Below are 20,202 nucleotides of genomic sequence, written 5' to 3'. Positions count from 1 at the left end.
CAGCTGACTATACCGCTCTCCCTCTCTTTGTTTGAAAACAAACGCAGTCAAGTACTACGCGACACGCAGGCTGTCAAATTCGAAGTCGGGATTTCCGCGTTAGAGAACCTCGTTGAAGTTGTCGTCAAGGTTTTCCGGCTCTATCAGGGTTTCTTCGGCGTTTTTAGCGTCTGAAAAGGAAAAAGAACATTTTTCAAAGTGTCTATACTCAAATCTTGTAAAAAAATTCCCTGATCTTCCAGGTATTTTCATTTAAAACTCCAGGTAAAATAAGAAAATTTGTAGATGCAACTTTTTAAAATAAGTTTTTTTATTGTATGTGCTTTCTAATGTTTTCTATTCATACAATTGCAAAATTATCAAGAGTGCAGCATTTGATATTGATTTATTAATTGTAAAATTAATATAGACAATAACAAAGTGCGATATATCATTATATCTAAACGCTAAAAATATGCAAAAATATAAAACAAAAAATAATTTATTAGAAACGTCTTAAGGAATACTAATTTATTTAAATTATTTATTAATTATTATTTAATTGTTTTTCAAATTATTATTAAATTTATAAATAAGGAATACTATTATAAAATTTATTTAAATATTATTAAAAGATTGAACAACTTTCTATAAAACTTATAATACATCAAATCTTGATACTAAAACTAAATTATCAATAAAAAAAAACATTACATAAAATTTTAATAAAAACTATTGCAAAAATATGTTAGGTATATGTTTTTTAAGTGCTAAATAAAAGTAAAATTATCAAAAAGGTAATTTTAAAAAAATTTCCTGAATCCTAATAAAATTCCATGAGAATTCCCTGATTTTTCAAGGTAGAATGAAATTCCCTGAAAATAAAGGTTTTTCCTGGGAGTATACACCCTGATTTTTGGTTAATAAATTATTGTTCAAAGATTGGGAAAGTTGTTAAATTGGACGTTTTCCATTGTTTTAGGATCGCGACTTTCTTATTTCGGGATTTCTTCTTTTTTTAAGCTTTTTTAAGATCTCTAAAATTGAATTTTTCTTAGAGTAGCATTTTCGTCATGATTTTTTTTTACAGTCTCTTTAAGAAGAAGAAAAAGCTCTCTAACAATAAAATTCTAAACTGGTTGTCAAAAGAACCAATTTCAATAAAATAAAACTTCTTTCAGGTCTATTTAAAGTCTCTTTTTCTTAATCTCCTGCATTGAAGAAATTTTTTATCTCTTCTTCCATTGAAGAAAAAAAGAATTCTTCAATATTTAAGTTGTCAACAAAATTATCAACAGTTGATTTCCATTTGATACATTAATTAATCAAGTTATATTGTGTGTAATAAGAAGATTCATGATATATATATATATATATATATATATATATATATGTGTGTGTAAAGAATTTAAGAATAGCAACCCAAAGCTGAAAAATTCGACGAATTTAATTTTGGTTTCGTTCTGTAGAATATGATTCACCTCGGCATGGCCACAATCACAAAGCTAAAAAAGCATCAAGTCATCAACATTATATTGTACATCGGAACGAAAAATCCCCAATGTCAGTCTTGACGCGCATTTTCGATTAAATAGCTTACGAACAAAGAAATTTCATAAACAAAATATATACCTACTCCTTTGTGTCGCCAATCACTATCACTTTTTTCAGGATTTTATTATTGAAGATATCATTTAAAATATTTTTTACAATTAGTTTTAAAAAACAATATATATATAATTAATATTTTTAAATATTAAATGTAATTATATATATAATGTATAAATATAAAAAAATACAAAAGAGATGTTATATAGAATGTAGAAAAAAGATATCAAAAGAAAATATCATTATTGGTGATTTAGAAGAAGAAATACAAAAATATTTGATTAATATTAATATAAATTCTATTTTACGCTTTTTTTCGCAGATATTTACGAATTTCACTCACTTTGACATGTGAAATGAATAATATTGCATAGTATAAACATAATACTGCGTTGCATCGAAAACTATTCATTGTATTATGTATATAGATATTCTGGATTTTATTATCTATATTCCAAAATATATCATACAGTTATACCTTCATTTAATAAAATTACTATAATTAAAACAATACATTTATAATTATTATAATATAATTAATATAATTATATAATATTAATATAAACCAGGTTTTTCTTCGTATCACCAGTATTATCGCTTTATAAAAATTATTTGGCAAGATAATAAAAAATAATGAAAAACAGATTCTATAACAGAAAAACTCAATATGTATATGTACATCACTTTTATCACGTGTGCCTTTAAATTCGCTATGCGCAATTTGGGTTAATATTTAGGAAATCGTACCAAATGTGCGTCACTGTATTTCGCTGTAATACTTCACGCGAAATATGTCTGGAGGAATTTGCGAAATTGCCAAAAGTGCCGCTGCGGCAACAAAGCGACTCGACAACGCGAGTTTAATTTTAGATCGCGATCGCGAAAAGAAGCAGAAAATCGACTGCCTTTAACTGTCTTTCTTGTGTTTTCGTAGGTCTCCGCAAATTTTACACTTTATGTCGTCGCACTATTTCGTGTAAACAAACGTACATTCTATCGCTACGTATTTGCCTATCCATATATATTTCTGCATATATTTTTTAGAGATATAACAAAGATTTTTTTGTTAGAAATGTCTGATTATTTTACAGTAAAAGCTAGATATGAATATAACTGATAATTCATCCTAAAATAGAATGAGGAAATGTATATGAATTCTATGAATTCTATGAAGGTTTATGAAGATACATATTTTTTTATTTTTTTGTCAATTGAGATAACATATAATTCTGAATATACATCCTTATCTAAAATCAAACGTGTGTCATTTGTAATAATCTCGTTTTTTTTTAAAGAAACAAAAAATAAAAATAAAAAGAATAAAAATACACTCATGCAAAGCGAATTTTGCTACTGTCTACAATTTTCCACGAGTGTTTCTCTTTTTGTCTACGTTAGAGGACTCTGCTCTCCATTCACTTGTGCGAAGCTCACAATCAATGCTCAACCAGGGTAAAATGTTTATACGGTTTTCACAGTTTGCTTGGCCCACGGCCAGAAAATACTGCGCGTGCATCTTTGCCGACAAAAATAGACAGGGACAGGCCAAAATCCCCCATGACTTCTTCGCTTTCATCGTTTTCGTTTCCTCAAGCGGTATAGGACGCGTAAAGATCAGGGTGATGGAAGATACACTCATAAACACACAGAGATATACACTTTTGTATAGTATATATTTCATCTAAATTTCTTATAATTTATTATAAATTCTTATAATTATCCAGATAGCAAGCATATGTCATTTTGACGTCAAATGACGTCATTAGACGTCAAAACGACATCATTTTGACGTCAGTTTGCTAAGTTTAATTTTTTATTAAGAAGCTTGAAAAGAAGGAGAAAGAGAGGATAGTGAGAAGAGAAAAGAGAAGAAGGGAAAAAATATCTTCGCAGTTTCTGCGTTGGCTCATCAACTTCCGTCTCGTATTTTCCGCCTTTTTTCTATTTTAACGAAGAACAAGGACACCCCTTCTTGGCTCGCACCCTCGCCAACGAGAGAACGTTGGCCTGTGGAATCGTCGCTGATGCTGACGTCCATCCATTCTTTGTACAACGACCGTGTTCTGTATATGTGTGTATTGCGTCTTCAGTTTTCGTGTTTACCAAGAATCCTGTTCTCACGTGAGTGATGACGATTTTACAAATACTCCTGTTTTATTCATTTTTTTTAGAGAACAAAGCGTAGATCCTCTTGGTCCTCCGAAAAGATACAGCCCAGGTAGCAAGCATTCATTTTGACGTCGAATGACGTCACTATATAGATATCAAAATGATGTTATTTTGACATTTAATGATGTCAGTTTGCTATTTGGGAGTTTTCAAAGTACTTGGACAAGCTTAATTTGAGGTATTCGTTACGTAAAAATAAAGAAAAAAGTTTATATATGTATAATATACCCTTAGTCAAAAATGAATGGTCGCGAAGTTATAGTATAACAAAATTTATGTTAACGTTAATATCATAAATAATCATAAGTAAGCAACTTCACTCATAAGAAGTGTCTGAAAAAGTCGCTATTTGATTGAAGACAGTCAAATTTTTATCTATGGAGACATTTAAAACGTCTAGTGTATTCGCAATCTATTGATAACAAAGAAATGCTACGTCAAATTAATTAATGCTTGTGATTTATTATACAGAGTGTTTCTAAATAAGTACGAAAAACGTTAGGAAATGATTCTTTGTCGAAAATTAAGGGGGATTTTTCATATAAACATATATATATATACTCCTCCTTATATCCTTTCCTGAAGAGTTACTTCTCTTGCAAAGGGGGAGATGAAAATTAAGTTTTTAATTTTTTTCTCAAATTTTGAATAAGTTAAAATAATAAAATTTGATGGATATTTTCCACTAGTAAAAAGGATATTTATTAATATTTGTTTTTTCCCATTATCTAATAAAAAAATATGCGTTAGAAAGCTTGATTCCTTTAGAAATCTTTTTATTTCTTTTATTTTTTTTCGTCAATAGTTTTCAAGAAAAAAAAACCTAAATTTTTACCTCTCCTTTTGAAGAAATATAATTTCTCAGGAAGGAATATATATGTTTATATGAAAAACCCCTCTTAATTTTCGACAAAGAATCATCTCTTAAAAATTTCGCACTTCTTTAGAAACACTCTGTATATTTTTTGTTTTAAAATTAAAAATTCGTAATTGTGTGCAAATTGAATCACTCCTTATTTCTGTGTGTTTTAAGTTTCTTCCGTAATTAAATTATTTTTTATCGCAAGAGGAGGAAAACGAGATCGAATAAAACATTTGGAAGGAGAGGTGATAAGATTAATAGAAGATTAATCGATTGTGGAAATTCGTCTGTTCTCGGCGAGGACGCACGCGATCCTATGATAGAAACGTCATCCGCGCCGATGACGTTCGCTCACGACCTCGATTTTCGCGAATGTCTATTTTTCATCGCGGAATTTCCCCGACAACTCGTGAACCACCTTGACGACTCTCTTATTGCGACTTTTGTGCGATCTCTTTAATTCGAGCTGCGCCCGACACGTGCGTCTTTTATGCGCGCGAGCGCGAAATAAAGAAATCTCTCGCGCGCGCAAACAAAGTTTGCGATCCGCGAACGAGAGTTCAATGCATTCTTACTTCCGGTCTTTTAGATCTCAGTCTGACATTCGTTCATTTCTCTCATAAAAGCTCTTAAAAAACCTATTTAATTTATAAATAAATTTTAATTCGTAAAATGTATACATATTTATGTAGAAGATATATTATTAGTGTTGAAAGATTAAAAACAAAACTCGGAAATTCTGATTTTAATGAAACTTTGTATACACGAAGAGAAAGTAAATAGATAAATTTAGAAATTTTTAGTTAATGGTAAAAAATAATTTTAAGGATAAAATCCTTCGTAGAAGGATAGATTAGCTTTCGACTTTTTTCAATAAATCTTGGGAACTTTCGAGATATCAAAAAACTTAATATCGTAAAAACATCTTTATTTAATTACATTAATAAAATTAAAAAAAAATAATTTTTGTAAAAATATTTTCCAAAATTTCTATTTCTTTTTTTAATTTTTATTAATATAAAGGATAATTTTATCCTTTATAGAATCATTTTTAGCATTAAAAATTATAATTAAATATTTCTAAAATTCGTCCATTTACCCTCTCTACATTTATGCAAAATTTCATTAAAATCAAAATTATTTTATTAATTAATACTAAAAATTTTTGTACTGAGATAATTATTAAGAATTTAATTAGATGATTTACAAATCCTATAAATATATCTTCCTAGCATCCTGATAATAGATCTGATAGGAAAACAATACATATTAAGAGGTAATTGTAAATAGTTGCGAGATGCTTGTTTAACAATCTATATATTCACCTATATCCACTTTATATATAATAACAATGAGCGAGAATACATCGGTTTTTTGCATACGCGAGACGCACAATATATCTTAAAATTACAACCACACAGAAATGCTTATGGATGGATTTCGCTATATATAATATTGTATTTGTATAATATATATAATACGAAGCTGCCTCGTCAAAATTCATAAAAGTTCTGGTCGTCGAGATATATATCGCCGATTTAGGCCAAAGCAGGTAAAATTCTTTGATTATAGGTTCAACAGAAGGATTTATATATTCACATTTTTGCATTTGGCATTAGAAGTGGTTATCCAATCGCCTTCGACGGACTTTATTAAGCCGAAGGCATTTTAGGCAAATAGAGAAATCGAATGACCACGTCTAACGTTAATTAATAAATATAGCGCTAAAAATCTTTTCAATTTCCTCAGCATTTTTCCTACACAACCATACGTTTCCATTTATCTCTAATGCGCGAACATATATATATATATGTGTAGTTTAATATCATTTACGGTTTGTTCCAATTCAAGGATATGTTTGTGGAGTTCTTGTGATTTAAGTCATTTGGCACCGTTCGCGAAATTAAATAAAGTACTGAGAAATGTCAAAAGCTATGGCATCTGGTTTTTCATTTTCTTCTCGTATGATCATAATTTGAAAGTGAATTATTTTTAATATATATATATGTTTATTCTGATATTAATATATATATTATATATAAATAGACATTTTTTATAAATAATAAAATTTTTTGTAATTTAAAATATAGAAAATAATTCAAAGAAGATATATTAATAGCTGTTCTTTCTCTTATCGCACAAATTTTAAGACAATGATATCATTTTGAACCATCCGACATCCGTTTTTATAATCGTGTCCGATTAATATTTTCATCTACAGATCGTTTGATAAATTTGCGTGTCATAATAATGTATCTCTTACACTCGTATATTTACGAATCTAATTATGTATCGAAACTATTTATTTTTTATTATTTGAGAAATTGCACTGTACTTAAAGTAAGCCTTTTTAGACGATCGATTCTTTCGCAAACGACAGCATCCGCTGTATGTGCATATACACGAGTATATATGTTTGTGTGTTTATAATAATCTATTAATATATATTAATCTTAACGAGTTTGGTGTTTTCTCTTGGTGAATGATATTTCATCTCTGAGTATTATTCAGCTACGTATGTAATGCAAATTGCAACACGAGGATTAATTACTAGAAGCCTTTTCGTACACGAGATTGTATGTATTCATATATTTTATACATACAGGGTGTCCTCAAAGTCCTGCAACAGTCAAATATCTAAAAAACAAAGGCTTTTTAAAAAAAAAATTTTCAAATAAAAGCTGTAGGGCTTTAAGTGGCGCATTAAATAGTAATATTATTGTGACTATACATATATAAATAGCATTATTAAGGCCATGTAAAATTTATTGTAAAATTTTTATTTTTTATTTCTAATGGAAACCCCTATTTTTGATTGCACATTCTTGTAGCTTATCTCGAGAGCTTTTCAAAACATTATAATAAAGTATTTTTTCATTCAGTGTTTTTCGAATTATAATGCTTGAAGTTTACAGTATTTTGACATAAAATACAAAATATTTTGTAAAATATTTAATTTTCGATAATCTTACCTTAATACACTTTTATGCATAAAATAATTAGACAAATCAATTGGTGTAAAAGAAAACGCATAGTTATTTTTCTGCATGTTATTTTTAAAAAAATGTATACAATTTGCAACATATTTTTTCTTAAAAACAATTATGCGTTTTCTTTATACTAATTAATTGGTTTCATTATTTGTGCATAAAAGTATTAAGGCAAGATTACCGAAAATTGAATGTTTTACAAGATATTTTATATTTTATGTCAAAATACTGTATCTTTCAAACCTTATAACTCGAAAAATATTTAACGGAAAAAACTTTATTATAGTGTTTTGAAAAGCTCTTAAGATAAACTACATAAATATGTAATAAAAAATAGGGGTTTCCATTGAAAAATTTCAAAGCGAATTTCACGTGGCCTTAACAATGCTATTTATAGACATACTAATATTACTACTTAATGCGTCACTTAAAGCCTTACAACTTTTTTTTTAAACATTTTTCTTAAAAAGCCTTTGTTTTCGACATATTTAACTGTTGCAGGACTTTTGGGATACTCTGGGATATATTCGTAACACGTAGGTAGAAACTTCGGTTAATCCTGCAAAGCGCGAAAGTGTTACGTGTGAAAATCGAATTGCAATTATTAATGTTAAATTTTGTACATTAAATATATATATATAGAAAATAAATAATATATCTTTTTATTTAAAATTTTAAGAGAAGAATGTTCCCGTGTCGATTTTATTCTATTTGTCGTTAAAAGTTTGACCAAATAAATCGATGATTATACTTTATCATTTATTTTCTTATCTCTCATTTGAATAGCGGTAAATTCGATCGATATATTGACTAAACGTACTTTTTGGAACAGCTATGGCATAAATATTTAAACCTCTTCATATAATGTGACGCTAGAAATATTACATGTTTAATAATGTTACATAAGTATCCGAAATTTTGGAAAATGTATCGTTACGTAACGTTATAATAATGCTACATATACATATTCCTCTAAAATATCGTACTATTGTAAATATATAGTAAAAAGGAGGGAAAAGAGTAATATATACGTACAAGATACATTCTGTGATTCCGGTATTTTGCATCGATGGAATGTCTATAGATACTGTTGGATCCTTTGCTCCCTATTTCTGTGCATATTGATACAAATATCTTTCTGTGCAGTGTGTCTCAAACAGTCTGGTAACAATATAACAAATGTTAATATTAAAAATGACATCAACATCATTCAAAAATCGATGCGTCGGCGTTTATACGTTATCTAGTCATTACAGCAGAGAAAGAAAATGCGAAATCGCATTATTATTTCATTATCGAATACCGCTACATTTTCCGCTGTCTTTCTGTTTTTTTCTCTCCTTGCCAGGAAACTTTTTCTTCCCTTTAAAGCTGCCGAACGTGGTCTTCTTGTTAAGATTCCTTGTCAGTTTCCGGTCGGTCTACCGCCTCCTGCGCGTGTTGCAAGCCGGCACAGTAATGCAGAAGCAGCACACTTAACGCCTGCACTCGCAGATCGCTCTGCGCGATCAGTTTCATGCTGTCTGCGTTATGGGACAGCTCTAATCTCGAGGTAGTTTCTGCGTCTAACGCGTTCTTCAATTTGCCCATCTGTGAAAGATGCACATTATCCAGTTGCTAATGTCAAAATAATCTCAAAAGACTTCGAGACTTCTTCGGATTTTCCGAATCCTTCGGTCAAGGATTCTCTGATTTCTTCGATTTAGCAATTCTAAATTCAATAATCCATGGATTTCTAGGACCAAGGAGTGAGCTATTCGCGAATACTTCAGTCTATCTTAACATTAGTTGTTCGAGAGAGTTCTTGGTTTTCTAAATCCTTCAATTGAAAAATCTTTGGATATCTGATTTCTTCAATTCAGCAATTCATGGATTTCTAGATCCAAAGAGTGAGCTATTCGCGAATATACTTCAATCTATCTTAACATTACTTGAGAGTTCTTGGTTTTCTAAATCCTTCAATTGAAAAATCTTTGGATATCTGATATTTTCAATTCAGCAATTCATGGATTTCTAGATCCAAAGAGTGAGCTATTCGCGAATATACTTCAATCTATCTTAACATTACTTGAGAGTTCTTGGTTTTCTAAATCCTTCAATTGAAAAATCTTTGGATATCTGATTTCTTCAATTCAGTAATTCATATATTTCTAGACCAAAAGAATGAGCTATTCGTGAATACTTCAGTCTATCTTAACATTAATTGTTCGATAGTTCGTGGTTCTGAATCCTTCAATCGAGAAATCCTTGGATTCCTTATTTCTTCAATTCAGCAATTCTGAATTTAATAATCAATGGATTTCTAAAACTAAACAATGAACTGTTCGCGAATACTTTACTAATCCTAACATTATATTTCGAGAATTCTTAGTTTTTTGAATCCTTTAATCGAGGAATCTTTGGATTCCTGATTTCTTCAATTCAGCAATTCTGAATTTAACAATCTATGAATTTCCCTAGACGCAAGAAATAAGTTATTCACGGATATTCGAGTCTTCTGATTTCTTCAATTCAGCAATTCTGAATTCAATAACCCATGGATTTCTAGAACCAAAGAGTGAACTATTCGCGAATACTTCAGTCTATCTTAACATTACTTGTTCGAGAGTTCGTGGTTTTTTAAATCCTTCACTTTGGATTTCTTGATTTCTTCAATTCAGCAATTCTGAATTCGATAATCCATGAATTTCTAGAACCAAAAAGTGAGCTGTTCGCGAATACTTCAGTCTATCTTAACATTACCTATTCGAGAGTTTTTGGTTTTCTGAATTCTTCAATTGAAAAATCCTTGAATTCCTGATTTCTTCAATTCAGCAATTCTGAATTCAACAATCCATGAATTTCTCTAGACGCGAGAAGTAAGCTATTCGCGGATACTCGAGTCTATCTTAACGTTACTTGTAGAAAGAAGAGAAGATCGCTTACCATGAAATTGATCTTTTCGACACGTTCCCGCGGCTCCAGATGCTTGTACAAGAACTTGCCGGTATCCCTGGCCCGCGACATAAGACCATCGTCCAGATCGCCGGCCACAAGTGGAGCTGCAACACTTGGCTCAGCACCCTCCAAGAGGTCAGGACTTATTCCCAAACCTCCAGCCAATGAGCTCTAAACGTTTCAACAATTCGATCAAATCGATTAATGCGGCGCGATCTGTACAAAGGATATCCTTCATCTCCCGATGTTACGTTGTTATTCGAAAAGTGACAAACATGATCAAGCGGTCCGAACCGATGATGCGCAATGATCTTCATCTACATCTATATATGATCGCACACCGTGTGCAAATGATGCTTGCTGCTTCCAATGTTAAAGTGCAATTGCAATGCAATCAGTGCAATCATGATCAGCGTATTGTGTTTCGGCGAAAATCTTCATCAGTGAGAGAAAAACTTGCAGCAGTTTTGGGCAAGCGATAAAAATCAATTCAGAATCAACGGGCATCTCTATTTTTTTCCCAAAGCATCGAAGAGTCTAAATGTATCATAATTTTTTTACATAGATAATTTTAATTCATGTAATGATTAATTAGAAATTATCTTAAATTCTAAATCATATTCTATGCACAGTTATCAATCATTACCGTCTTGCGTTCTTGCGTGCAAGTTAACGAGTATCTTCAATGGCGAAACTTTAAGGCATAACTGAGAAATATGAAGGAATGATTGAAGTGAAGTAAAAAAGGTAAGCAAGTGGGAATTGCAAGACATTAAATAGTTTCCAAAAATTATATCTTTCCTTTCTTTTATATGTCTTTTGAATAGGTGTAGTGGAAGAAAATGAAGCGGAGAAGGTTTCATTTGCGCCCTGATAAAAAATCTATAATTATTTTAATTAAATAATATTGCACATATTAATTCATAAATAGTTTCCAAAAAATATATCTTTCCTTTCTTTTATATGTCTTTTGAATAGGTGTAGTGGAAGAAAATGAAGCGGAGAAGGTTTCATTTGCGCCCTGATAAAAAATCTATAATTATTTTAATTAAATAATATTGCACATATTAATTCATTATTGATAAAACATTTTGTTGTATCTATTAGCTTAATATAATTTTTTAAAAACACAAAAAATGTTTCTCAAAAATGAGATCAGATTAATATAACTCAATTATAAAAAAAATTGTGTTGTATGTGTTTCAACATATATTTTTAATTCAAAATAAATATTATTTAATTAGAGAATTAAATTATTTACTTATAATAGCTTGTAACATATTCTCGTATATTTTAATCATATTAAAATTACGACGCGTAGATAAAGATTGTCCATTATAAAAATACTTGTTAGACAAATTTTGTTCAAAAAATCAACAAAAATCAAGCGCATACGATCCCCTCCCCGCTTTGGACGGAGACAACAAATGCGTGTTATTATTCTACCTTGCGGGATGCACAGGGACTTGGGGGAAGACTTCGAGATGCCAGACCAGTACTGGAAGCCGGTGGGGCCAGACAACTGGTACTTCCAGCCTTCTTCAGGCCCAACAGAGTGTTAGCTATACTAGCCTTCACGGCCATCATACTTGCGCCCTGATTAATCGACCAATGGATTTTAAATAGATTAATACCTTTTTCACATCACATAAAAATTTTATAAATTTTAATTATTAATTATAATAAATTTTAATTATAGTTTTTATAAAATAATCGAAATTTATCGTAAATATATGCGTTATTTCATCGATAAAGTATAAAATCTGGGTGTCATGTGCGGAATTTGGAAATATTTTATACCTGTCACTTTATTTTTAATTTTATTTAGAAATACACACACATATATTATGATGGAAAAAAAAATTTAAATAAACAATGACACCCTGCATCAACATCGTAAAGATATATATGAAGATGATAACTTTTCAATTCTGCTCTGTGTGGAACATTCAAAAATCTAGATTGTATACTTCACCGAGATAAGAAAAAATTTGTATGAAAACGAAAATTAAACTCTTATCTGTGTGTTTATCTACTTGTATGTAAATTGGTATTTTCTAAAAACCAAGGCAAGGTCAAGGTGCAAGTTTATACAAAAAAAACCTTCACCTCCCCGAAGTGCGTATGTTCAATTCGTTTTATTAGCCAACAATAGGATGTGAGTCACGCTTAACAAATCTGTTTTCTATGTACAAAATACGAAGGTAGATGTGTTTCAAGATGCGCGTGAGATTTTTTCGTACAATCCTTTAATCACACGATATGTGATACGTCAAGCGCCTCTACATTTCACCGATATGTAGTAATGATAATTGCGAATCCTTTCATGTAATCAGTGCTCGAAATATGTCGTCGAAATCAATGTTATATAAAAGATTGATCTTTAACTTTGTGAATAAAAACAATAAATAAATAAAAATATAGTATATAAATTAAATACGTGTAAAATGAAGAATTAAATCCATTATATATTGACATATATATAAAATAAATAATTTTATACAAAATATATTTTATAAATAATAATATATAAATATATAGTATATAAATATATAATATATATATATACATATATTTATAATAGTATATATATTTATACATATTATTATAATAATAATATAAATATATAGTATTATTTATAAAATATATATCTATATTTATTATTTATAAAATATATATAAATATATTTTTTAAATACCTTCCTTATTTATATTAATAAAATGTAGACTATGTAAACTGACAATATTTAAATTTATAAGACAAGAAAAACAAAACGTAATTTCTAAAAAAACTATAGTAGAGAGTTTGCAAAAATAATTGATAATTAAATATAATTGATGATTAAATCGATGTGTATTTATATTTAAATTAATATTAACATTGCACGGTTAAATAAATGTAAAAAAAAACACGTAGCATATATAAATAATTAATATAAATATATAAAATAATAATTTAGTTCATCACAATTTTTGCAGAATTTGACTAGAAGGTAAATTATATATTCTTCTGTAAAAAAAAAGTATCAATATTTTTAAAAAATCTAATAAAATAGAATTCTCTCTAAAAGAAAGTTAAAGCAGTTGAGCATCTTCGAGATACTAATGTTTTCAGAGAACGAGGAGCGCTAATATTGTAATTGCTATTTTATAATAAAAATATTAAATAATTTTAGAACATGATTGTTATATTGTGTAGTAAAATAATTCTGAATATATAGGTGCACACACACACAAACAAACAAACACACACACACACACTCGCACACATGTGCTTCTTTTCATTTACACATTGTTAAGATAAATATGAATCCAATTTTTCCTTAACAAATCTTTGTCAAAATTATGTTCGATTGTGTGATGTAAAGATATTTTTAGTATGAAAGATCAAGTTCTTTCCTCTCGATCCGAATCTGCTAATGACCTACACGTCCTAACAGAGAGAATTCGAAACCGATGCCGATTACGTTTCGCGAATAATAACAAAACGCCCTAAGGTTCTACGTCTTGAGTACCTGCACGTTATCTTCGCATCCGGTCAGAGAGATCTCCGGGTTCGAGATATCCCCGAGGGAGTTCGGCTCGAGCTCGTCCGCCTCCATCGCCAGAGTCGCCAGGTTCTCTGCACCACAAGTGCTGGACACCTGGCAGCGTGTTTCGCACTTCTTGTGGCAAACCATGCCGCAGTCCCGACACTGCACCGCGTCCTTCAGCCAAATCTGCACAGGAGAATTCGGATAATCTCCAAAATACAGTAAAAATAAAATAAAATAAAATCTCATACATAAAATAAAAGAACCTATATGCAAATGTAATATATTTTCCACTTCACAAAGATTACACGAGTTTACAGCCAAAAATTATTTTAAATCAGACAAAGTGTTTCTTATAGATTTTTGAGTGCTGAAAACCAAATTTCACTAACACGTCAGATTTCCAAAACAATTGAGGTGGTTTAACGTGTAAAAATGGCTCTTTTGCGATATATTTGAGATTTTTTTGTAAAAAAAGTTAACATTATCTGGAAAGTCTGATCAGATATCATGAATGTATTGTTCATCCCTTATAAAATGCATTTTTTTAACAAAAAAATCTCAAATATCGCAAAAAAGCCATTTTTTTAACATCTAAAAATCTATAAGAAACACCTTGTTTGATTTAAAATAATGAAGAAAAAAAAATATTTTTTTGTAAACTAGTATTATGGATCTTTTACATTATATCCTAATATCCCTGATTTTATATAAATCTCTATCCTCGACAATTTGACAAATTACACACAATTATCGATTGACGTATATTTCCTAACGTACCTTTTTCGTACAGAAATCGCAGTGCGTGGCTCTATGAAAGTGCGTCCTGATGAAATCATGCATTTTTCTATCGGCGACTTCGTCGTTCGAAATCGGTTGTATTTTGGCAGTTTCCGCGTTATCCTTCTTTCCGGGATCACTGATCGTGTGATTGTTCGGCCGACAGGATTCCCACACGTACGACAGCAGGATATCGCCGTAACACAACGTTGGATCGAATCCCGAATATCCCTGGAGTTTTATGTAGGATGTCGCTAACGAAGCTATCAAAGAAAATTTTATGATTAATTTTATCTATTTTTTTAAAATTAATTTTAGTATACGAAAAATAAATGGTTGTAGACTTAATCTTTTTATATTACATTGGATTCCTTAAGAAGACTTATGAAAACTATTGTTCACGATTAAATATTTATTAGAAAATTAATTTAATTTATAAATGTATTTAAAATTAATTTGCAAATTTATTAAAAATATAATTTTTAAAAAAGGAATAAATTCTATAGAATCTTACCACTTTCTGGCGGCAATAAGGCATGACATTTCAGGTAATGCCCAGTCGTGGAGGTGCAACACTGGGCCAGAATCAATTTTATCGGCGCGTTTATGTAGCCTAATAATTTTGGTGGCGTCTCGCTTCCTCTCGCGCGACCCCACACGCCGACGTTCAAGTACTGCAATTCGGAATCGACCCGGAAGCTTTTGGTCTCTTCGAAGGCGATTAGAGAAGCGTACGGTTTCTCCTTGGTGTTGTAGCACAGATCGGCGATGCTGGTCGCGCTACTCTCGTCCGGAAGGTAAAATTGAACGTTGCTAGAAGACACCGACGACGTGGAGATCAACGAGATCCGTCGAGACGGCGTAGTATCGGGTGTCTGAGCGATATCCTCCGTCTGTATGCTGCTCTTTCGTCTCTTAAACAGCTTGCTATTGTCCACTCGAGAGTCCGTGAGATCGTTGTCGGAATCCCGAAGGTCGGAGAACTTGATCTGCGCCTCGAACTTCATCTTCCCGGCGTCCTCCGTGCACGGGCTGTCCATTCTGTTCACAGAATCGGTCTTCGACTGCCTTTCTCTTTCGCTCGAGTCCGCCTTCGAGTGCCGCCTTTCTACCCTGATGATAAAGCGCCGCTGTACGGCGGTCTTGACGAACTTGGCCACTTGGTTCATGTTCGACACTTTCTTGCCGTCCACCGCTACCAAAATGTCGCCCTTCTTCATTTCGGCGATCGCCGCCGGACTGCCGGACACTATGGTCTCCACCAGTACGCACATTTGACCGATCTCCGGCACGACTTCCTGCTTAAACACCACACCCAACTGTTGAGAGCCCGTCTTGCTAATGATCAAGTCCAGCACCATGTACGGAACGCCGCTGTACTGTGTCAAGTATACCCACGGCATGGGATCCACGCTCATGGTGCAATATATCTCCACCTGCGACACGTCCTCGTTGATATTGAGAGCGATAGGCGCAAGGTTTAATCTGCTGATCTCTAACAATACAACCTCCAAATATCCTGGCGTGAGCTGGGTACTGGCGACCTGGATAAATGTGAAGATATAAAGTACATATCTGAAGATATAAAGTACATGTGAAGATATAAAATACATATGTGAAGATATAAAGTATATATGTATGCGAAGAGATGAAATATATATGGATGAAGATATAAAAGATACATGAAGATATATGAAGATATGCAGTATGTATGTAAAGATAAAAAGCATATATGTGAAGATATGAAATATATATGTGAAGATATGAAGTATATATGTGAAGATATGAAGTATATATGTGAAGATAAAAGTATATATGTGAAGATATGAAGTACATATGGTGCGAAACCAAAATCAAAGCATTACCTTAACACAACAATGAAAAATTACAGAAAAGTTACAGAAACAAATTTGAAGCAATTTTCGAATGAACTGAAGCTGAATAAACAAAGGAAATAGCTCTTACCTCCGACAGGTCCACAGCCTCGTCGTTTAATCTTCGGAAGAATGGCTTATAACGCATTTTATAACGAGGTAGAGTGTGCTTCCGCTTCACCGCCCTCCTAATCTGACTGGTGATAATCGAGATTATTTGCGGCTGTAATTGACGGCCTTGGAACTGCGATTGAACTTCCAGTTCCAAGATCGGATCCGAGTAGAAACTCAGTGACCAGTGTGTATACGGTACTCGAGTAAACTGCAGCCTAGCTTTACCGCTGATACGTTTTACTGTGAAAAAATCGATGATAAAATAAATTTATATAATAATTATATAATATCTCTCCTATTTTCTTTATTCTTATTTTTTAAAGATGTGTGACGCGTGATAGTACCTTGTAATGCCATGTAGGCTGTTTTACCGAGCAGCATCTTAACATCTATAGATAATTGAAAGTTTCCTGAGTAATGTAAATCTAAGGCCAAGTCCAGAGATTCCAGCAGACCCGTGTCGGCATCGATCTTCGAGTCGGCGACCTCCAAGCCCTTTATCGTCGGAAATTGCGTGCCGAGATTCAAGTCTCTTAACTGCAAGAATCACGGGAGTTTATATTAAAGACGTCTTTTGCCTCTTGTCATATTATAATTTACAAAATCGAAATTAAACACTTCCAATCTTACCTTCACGCTATCCAACAGCTTGGCGGTCGTCGACTGCGTCAACAGTTCCTTGAACTCGTTGTTCAACTTCCTGTAGAGCCACAAGCGCACTCGTTCGGCGTTCCGCAGCTCGTTGAAGAGGAACTGCAGCGTAAGGTTTATAGCTAGGTTCTCGTTGCCCTGAGACATCGTCTGACGGGACATGCTGTTGTTGCTGTTCGCTTGTTCCTCCTGCAGCTGTTCCACCAGCTCCTTAGGTAACTGCGCCTTGCCATGCTGCAGCTGCCTTTGCGGCGGAGTGGCCTGAGGTCCTGACTCCAGATACCTCTTGAACAGGTAAAACTGCAGGACCAAGGTACATATTACACCGCAGATGAATGTAACGACAGCTACCAAGAGCAGTTGCAGACTGTCCATATTAGATTCACTGCCGTTGAGAGCGTCTTCTCTCTCTCCCCTCTCTCTCCCACGACAAGTATTAAGTGTGGCTATTACAGAGTATTGCGTAAGTAACGTTGCGCATGTGAGAGAAAGTTTTCAATGTCCATATTAAAGACAATCCTTCCTCTTCATGAATAAGATGTATCGGGACACACGTTCTTATATATTATCATACTGTATGTGTTTTAAACACGCATACTTTGACAGGTGTCAAAAATTCGATCCCTCCTTCCTGAGCATCAGTGAATTCCAGTATAATAGGCTGCAAGAGGAATTGTGTAAAGTATCGTTAAAGTGTGTGTCCGAAGGAAGAAATCTGAGACTGTAATCAGAAACAGAGACTCGGATAATTATTTTTGTCAAAATAGGAGAAACTTAATTTTCATAACATTCGATTATTATATATAAAAATAATAATTTTCTTTTAAATTGCATCATAGAAATTTATTTTTACTACTCGCATCAAAAATTGATTGTATATTATTATTATTTAAATAATAATATTAATTATTATCAATTAAAAAGGGAAATCTGAGAGACAAAATTCGCTTTCATTACAAAGGGAGGTAAAAAAAAAAGAAGGAAAATACTTCTCTAGAGAAAAAATTCACTTGTATTGCGTCTACTCCGCACTATCTCTAGCTCTTTACATTAGGAACTCTCGATACGGCCGACCTCCTCGGACCCGGCGCCCCGCGTCTTCACAGCTCGACGGCTATTCGGAACACTTTCACCCATCGTCGTCCGCGCTCGATCAGCTGAACAGTGTTATAGCTTCAGTGCGCGCGCAGAAGCGATCCTCGGCGTCGATCGTCGATGGGGAACGGCACATTCACGGGCGACGGTCGCGAGGTCATGTCCCGTGGGGGAGACGCGGGATAAATTCAATTCCCGCATCGCTCCGTCTATCGATTTCTCTCTCCCGGCGACCGCCATGTTCGACGGCGCCGCGCGAGAACAGCTGTCAGCTGTCAACGTCGCCAGCTGTCAAACAGATAGTATCGTTTTGGAAAAGTTTCTTCTTCGTAATTATCTCTCGACAGACTTCTCAATTCGAATTGCAAAGGGGGAAAACGTGATTCGATTTCGAATTGAAAAATCGTAACAAAAAGGAAAAGAAATTTAAATAATATATATATATATATTCGAAGATTAAAATTAGATGAGTTGTTTTCGAAGTTTTAAAATAATTTTTGAGAATTTACGTAAATCAAAATGTGAATATAAAAGGCTGTTGTGGTAATTTTAGATATATACGAGTATAAATATCAACAGGAATAAATACGATTAGTTTTAATTTAAAATTGTTACACTCGCAAAAAGAAGAAAAAATGTTAAAAAAAAATCCTTTACTTACTCGATTCAGACAAATTTGATTTTTGCCATCGAGTCGTCTTCGATATACGAATATCTAGATGCGATGTGGTATATTTAAAAAATTTGATCACAAAATAATTAAGTATCTAACTTCAAATAAAAGACATATTCTTGCTGTAAAATTTAATAATTTATGAGAATTTATTTAAATTAATGTGAATAAAAGATATGGTTGTGAATTTTAGATACAAAAGAGTATATAAACTATTTATATTAACTATTAGATTATTATATAATATAAAATATTATATATTAACAAATATATAATAAAATAAATACAATATTTCTATTTAAAATTGTCACGTTCGCGAAAAGAAGAAAATCTAAAAAAAAAAAAAAATCTTTTACTTGATTTACAAATTCGATTGCAAAAGAACTTAACTTCATTAAATGTTCTTAATGTAAAAAATTTAAAACTATACAAAAATAGAAATATAATTTATAAAAAAAACGTTGTAATATTATATAAATATATATTTTTTTATATTTATTATATATATTCATATAATTATATAATATATATATTTATAATTAAAATAAGTATATTTATATTCTAAAAATATTATTTTTTTTTAATTATAAATATATACATATTATATATTTATAAAAAAAAGAAATAAAAAACGAGTGTTTAAATATCTTTTACGTCATAAATACAAGATGATGAGAAGGGCGTACACGATTGCGCCGATCAGCCAACGAAATTCGAGCGTGACGTCACTTTGCCGCGACTTGGCGCTGCCAATCAGTGTGACGATATGGGCCGGGTTTTTCGCGCATGCGCGGCCAGTACGCTTTCAGTAAAGTATCTATTTTCAAGAAAGAAGGGTATCGTTAGTCACTCGCGCGAATGTTTCTTTTTTAATTTTTGAGAATCGATAAAAAGTTATATATATATCTATATATATATATATATAATTTTATATACAA

At 31.9% G+C, this 20,202-nt stretch overlaps 1 protein-coding gene across 6 annotated transcripts; it reads right to left on the bottom strand.

The window, feature by feature from the left end:
* Positions 1-33: 33 nt before the first annotated feature.
* On the bottom strand, positions 34-18,854 carry Pdzd8 (PDZ domain containing 8). Of its 6 annotated transcripts, none has more exons than XR_014426484.1 (10): positions 17,476-18,217; positions 17,190-17,382; positions 16,823-17,085; positions 15,372-16,401; positions 14,858-15,120; positions 14,060-14,263; positions 11,992-12,141; positions 10,534-10,716; positions 8,644-9,198; positions 34-170 (listed from the first exon to the last, which is right to left on the bottom strand). XR_014426484.1 is itself a non-coding variant. In XM_083050507.1 (10 exons), the coding sequence occupies exons 2-10, from the start codon at positions 17,869-17,871 to the stop codon at positions 9,001-9,003; spliced, it is 2,880 nt and encodes a 959-aa protein (XP_082906633.1). In that variant the 5' UTR covers positions 17,872-18,157; positions 18,507-18,854; the 3' UTR covers positions 7,824-9,000. The 6 variants fall into 6 exon arrangements, 5 of the variants coding, with proteins under 5 accessions (XP_082906633.1, XP_082906631.1, XP_082906634.1 ...); XM_083050507.1 differs by lacking the exon at positions 34-170 and adding an exon at positions 18,507-18,854 and having other exon boundaries at positions 7,824-9,198; positions 17,476-18,157; XM_083050505.1 differs by lacking the exon at positions 34-170 and adding an exon at positions 18,546-18,854 and having other exon boundaries at positions 7,824-9,198.
* Between the last annotated feature and the right edge of the window lie 1,348 nt (positions 18,855-20,202).

Source organism: Prenolepis imparis, unplaced genomic scaffold, assembly GCF_030444845.1.
Source record: "Prenolepis imparis isolate NDT839.2.m4 unplaced genomic scaffold, iyPreImpa1.0 SCAF_11, whole genome shotgun sequence".
Taxonomy (NCBI): domain Eukaryota; kingdom Metazoa; phylum Arthropoda; class Insecta; order Hymenoptera; family Formicidae; genus Prenolepis; species Prenolepis imparis.
The sequence above is the reverse complement of the archived record's forward strand: the minus strand, read 5'-3'. Positions and strand labels throughout refer to the sequence as shown.